The sequence below is a fragment of the Sinocyclocheilus grahami genome, unplaced genomic scaffold, assembly GCF_001515645.1.
Source record: "Sinocyclocheilus grahami isolate Dianchi unplaced genomic scaffold, SAMN03320097.WGS_v1.1 scaffold6874.1, whole genome shotgun sequence".
In the NCBI taxonomy this organism is placed as follows: Eukaryota; Metazoa; Chordata; class Actinopteri; order Cypriniformes; family Cyprinidae; genus Sinocyclocheilus; species Sinocyclocheilus grahami.
In genome coordinates this window covers 1-4,821 of record NW_015511122.1, presented here as the reverse complement: position 1 = coordinate 4,821, position 4,821 = coordinate 1, and the positions used below count along the sequence as shown (strand labels likewise).

The following is a 4,821-nucleotide window of genomic DNA, read 5'->3' as shown; positions in this document are numbered from 1 at the left end:
GAGTTGACAAACACAATTCCAGACAAAGAGACTCAGAACAGGCGAGAACTAAATAGGGCAGATAACGAGGGGCAGACAGGTGAGGAGGATAACTAATAATGAGACACGCTTTGAACAAATCAAACTACATTGGGACAGGAACAGGAAGGACCAAATAAGGAAAACAGGAACTCAACGGGAACCTACACGTGACACCATGACACTGCGAACAATCACAATCGTAATAGAAATTTCTAGGGATGCACTGAAATTAAAATTCTTGGCCGGAGCCGAACTAAATTAATTTCTTCAGAATGAGAAGGCAGATGTGATTTCAGAACAAAAGCTTGAGTGAAACTCGTCCCGCATTGATCACAGCTGTAATGTTTCTCTCCGGTGTGGATCCTCATGTGATTCTTGAGGTTTCGTTTACTTGTTAATCTCTTCCCGCATTGACCACAGGTGAAGGGCTTCTTCCCGGTGTGAACTCACATGTGAATCTTCAGACTTGATTTATATGGGCATCTTGTTTACACTGAGGGCAGGGGACAGATTTATCTTTTGCTTCTTGTTTTCCTTTCTCAGGTCTAAAAGAAACATTAAATCATGTTAGTTTTCAAATGAGAAAGAAAGTGAAGCCCAAAGTCAAGATCACTAATGAGTGCTAGACTCATTTCAATCCCATCAAATCACTAGTTTGGCTCTAGATGTCTAGATGGTGCAGGCTTGGCATGTAATCTGTAAGCAATCACCTCATTTACTCCACAACACAGGCTTCTTTGAATGAGGGAATGAGGAATGGAGAATAAACACCAACCTGTTTGTTCCTAAGTACCATGATGTTTCAATTCTGCAGGTTCTGGATCTCTCGTCTTCTCTCTGCTCTCTCCTTCTGCATTCAACTCCGATTCATTTCTGGTAGTTCTGCCAAAAAATAACATTTAATTCTTAATAGACATGATGTGAGATTAACGATAAATATTTCAGATTCAGCGAAATATGAATTGCGATTCAGTCTTCATTGATTCACAAATTTAAAAAATTTAATTTCTAGTTAACATAATACTAGTAATATGATGCTGTCGAACAAAACCCGGATAGTTTAGGGATCGCACACCTCACAAATAATATTATATTAATTATTGATCTTTTGTTTAATGATATTAAATGATGCCTTTTAAGACTTACCTCTTACTGTTTCGGGAAAAGATTCAATGCTTCGAGAGTATCAGAATTAGCGCTATCTGGTGGCAAGTAAAAAATAAAGCAGCCAAAAGCCAATGAAAGAAGCTCCGTCGTACGAATTGATTCATGTTACAAATAAAAACCTAACAATGTGTGTTTGTGTTTATTGAATTTCTCTCTTTGATAAATTAATTTACCCATTAAACAGTGGCATGTAATGACAGTACGAATATAAGTGTGATGTAACAGAAGAATATTGTACAACAATATTATACAATATTATTGTACAAGAATATTGCCAAAATACAGACAGCACATCACATGTCCCACCAGAGACAGTAATATATTCAGGGAAGACCTTGCATTTTCCAACATGACAATGCCAGACCACATACTGCATCAATTACAACATCATGGCTGCGTAGAAGGATCCGGGTACTGAAATGGCCAGCCTGCAGTCCAGATCTTTCACCCGTAGAAAACATTTGGCGCATCATAAAGAGGAAAATGCGACAAAGAAGACCTAAGACATTTGAGCAACTAGAAGCCTGTATTAGACAAGAATGGGACAACATTCCTATTCTTAAACTTGAGCAACTTGTCTCCTCAGTCCCCAGACGTTTGCAGACTGTTATAAAAAGAAGAGGGGATGCCACACAGTGGTAAACATGGCCTTGTCCCAACTTTTTTGAGATGTGTTGATGCCATGAAATTTAAAATCAACTTATTTTTCCCTTAAAATGATACATTTTCTCAGTTTAAACATTTGATATGTCATCTATGTTGTATTCTGAATAAAATATTGAAATTTGAAACTTCCACATCATTGCATTCTGTTTTTATTCACAATTTGTACAGTGTCCCAACTTTTTTGGAATCGGGTTTGTATTTTTATTCCTTATTTACAATTTTTTTTTTTTTTTTCTGTGTTTTTTGACTGTCACTGTCATTCTGTTACACTGTGGAGCTTCTGTCACGAAAACAAATTCCTCGTATGTGTAAACATACCTGGCAATAAAGCTCATTCTGATTCTGATTCTCATATGAATTGCATATGGCAAATTTTATTTTTCAGAAATATTTTGTATTCTTTGTATTACTTGTAAGACTGGGTAGGCCAATTTAAGAAAAGGTAAGGGAGTAAGTCCGAATTAAGCTAGAATAAAACAGATTTTTTTTAGTTTAAAACTCTACACACTCTTAAAATTGTCTTTTTTTTTTTAGACAATTTTATTTTGATGTATTGCATGTTCAGATATTCACACAACAAAATATTCTGGGGGCAATGAAACTTTAACCCTCTTATTGACAAAGTCGCAAAATTGCGACAAGACGTCATACTTAATCAAATGGACTGTAGTTCCTAATATGGTGTAATATCTAATTTGTATTCCCTACCACTAGATGGCAGACATGTAGTACTTCGATTCTACACCAAAATTACGTCACGTTCCTATTCAAAGTGTTCGAGGAAATAGCAGAGCAAGTGAGCGATCGTGTCATTGATGCGGAAGCAGTTCAGTTCAGAGCGTGCGAGTAAATTGTGAGATTTGTGAGAAAATCGCCAAATGGCTAATAAAAAGTTGTACCGTGAGGATGTGTTGCAAATGTTATTAGCTGATTCTGACTCTGAAGGGGAATATTTGCCGATCGGTCGTCTAATGATCGCGCTTCTCCCGGTACATCTTTGCAGCGCAATGGTGCCGCCGTGCAAGACGAGAGTGTTCACGAAGCACAAACAAGTGATCATTTCAACCCTTTGCCCAACGGGGATGTGGTGGCAGAGTAATATCTATTATCTCCTGAATATTACTGATGAACTGATCAAAAAGTAGGCTACTGTTCACATGTGTTTTACTACTATATAGTATAGTAATAATTTAGTACTTTCTCCTGTTTTATTGTTGGTTTCCTCGTTTCTTTTCATTCCAAATGATCAGAAAAATGCAAATAAGTTCAAATATCAATTCAATATCTATTATTTCCTGAATATCACTGATTAACTGATCAAAAAGTAGACTACTGTTCAAATGCGTTTTACTAAAATATAGTATAGTTATAATTTAGTACTTTCTCCTGTGTTATTATTGGTTTTCTCTTTTCTGATCATTTGGAATGAAAAGAAACATGCAAATAAGTTCAAACATAAATTCAATATCTATTATTTCCAGAATATTATGACATTCAAGAGGGCCGCCCCCTGATGACATCATAATATGCAAATTAGATGAGTATATTTACACCCCACATAAACTTTCGGTCATGCCCAACATTTTTCTAATTTACATTAGATCTCTATCTTTAAGCCCTTTCAAGCCACAAGCTGTTGAAATCTTGATGTCAAAATCCTGGCGGTGGCTGGCAACATTTTTTAAAACGCTGATGGGGAACGAGTTAATTACAACTCAATACTTCATAACAATGTGAGACTTTTGAAGCAGATACCAAGCCTCCAACAAAATGTCCTGTCGCTCATCACAGCTCTTCCACAGAAGACACCTTGTTTCTCCGCACATGAACATGAACTACTGACCGTGATGTCAGACTGTGGTGATCTGGTTTCTCCACTGCATGCATCCTCGTGTGTATCTTCAGCTGACTTTTAAAAGTGAAACTCTTCCCGCACTGATCACACGTGTGTGGCTTCTCTCCGCTGTGGATCTTCTCATGTGCATTCAGATTTGATGACTGACTGAAACTCTTGTCACAGTGTGAACACTTGTGAGGTTTCTCTCCAGTGTGGATCCTCTGGTGCAGGTTTAATTTGTATGCTGAAATAAATGTCTTCCCACACTCAAAGCACATATAATCTCTCACATCAGCATGCATTTTCTGATGTACTTTTAAATTGCTCAGCAGTGAAAAACTCTTTGCACACACAGAACATGAATGCGGCTTCTCCTGCGTATGAACTGTCAGGTGTTCCTTCAGGTTTGATGACCAAAGAAATGTTTTGCCGCACTGATCACATGCGTGCGGCTTCTCTCCTGTATGGATCCTCATGTGCATATTTAGATTTTGTTTGTGTGTGAAACTTTTTCCACACTGGTCACACATGAACGGTTTCTCTCCTGTGTGGATTTTCATGTGTTCTTTAAGGTTTACAGATTGCGTGAAGCTCTTCCCGCACTGATCGCATGCATACGGCTTCTCTCCAGTGTGGATCCTCATGTGATTTTTAAGGGTTATTTTTTGTGAGAAGCTCTTCCCGCAGTCATCACAAGTGAACGGTTTCTCTCCAGTGTGGATCCTCATGTGACTTTTAAGATATTGTTTGTGTGTGAAACTTTTTTCACACTGGTCACACATGAACGGTTTCTCTCCTGTGTGGATATTCATGTGATTTTTAAGGGTTATTGTTTGTGAGAAGCTCTTCCCGCAGTCATCACAAGTGAACGGTTTCTCTCCAGTGTGGATCCTCATGTGATTTTTAAGGGTTATTGTTTGTGAGAAGCTCTTCCCGCAGTCATCACAAGTGAACGGTTTCTCTCCAGAGTGAACTCTCATGTGATGCTCAAGACTTTGCTTGAATGGGAAACTCTTCCCACACTGAGTGCAGGTGAAAGATTTCTTGCCTCTTCTTTTCTTTAAAAATATCTTTTTAGTCTTCGTGCGACCCAAAGTTTTTTCTCCAGGTTTATCATGATGTTTCTCCTC

At 38.0% G+C, this 4,821-nt stretch overlaps 1 protein-coding gene across 1 annotated transcript; it reads right to left on the bottom strand.

Annotated features, from left to right (window-relative positions):
• Window positions 1–3,639: 3,639 nt before the first annotated feature.
• LOC107577692 (gastrula zinc finger protein XlCGF49.1) lies at window positions 3,640–4,704 on the bottom strand. The gene is made up of 2 exons (XM_016263739.1): window positions 4,235–4,704; window positions 3,640–3,982 (listed from the first exon to the last, which is right to left on the bottom strand). Exons 1-2 carry the CDS (start codon window positions 4,669–4,671, stop codon window positions 3,640–3,642), a joined length of 780 nt encoding a protein of 259 aa, XP_016119225.1. The 5' UTR covers window positions 4,672–4,704.
• Between the last annotated feature and the right edge of the window lie 117 nt (window positions 4,705–4,821).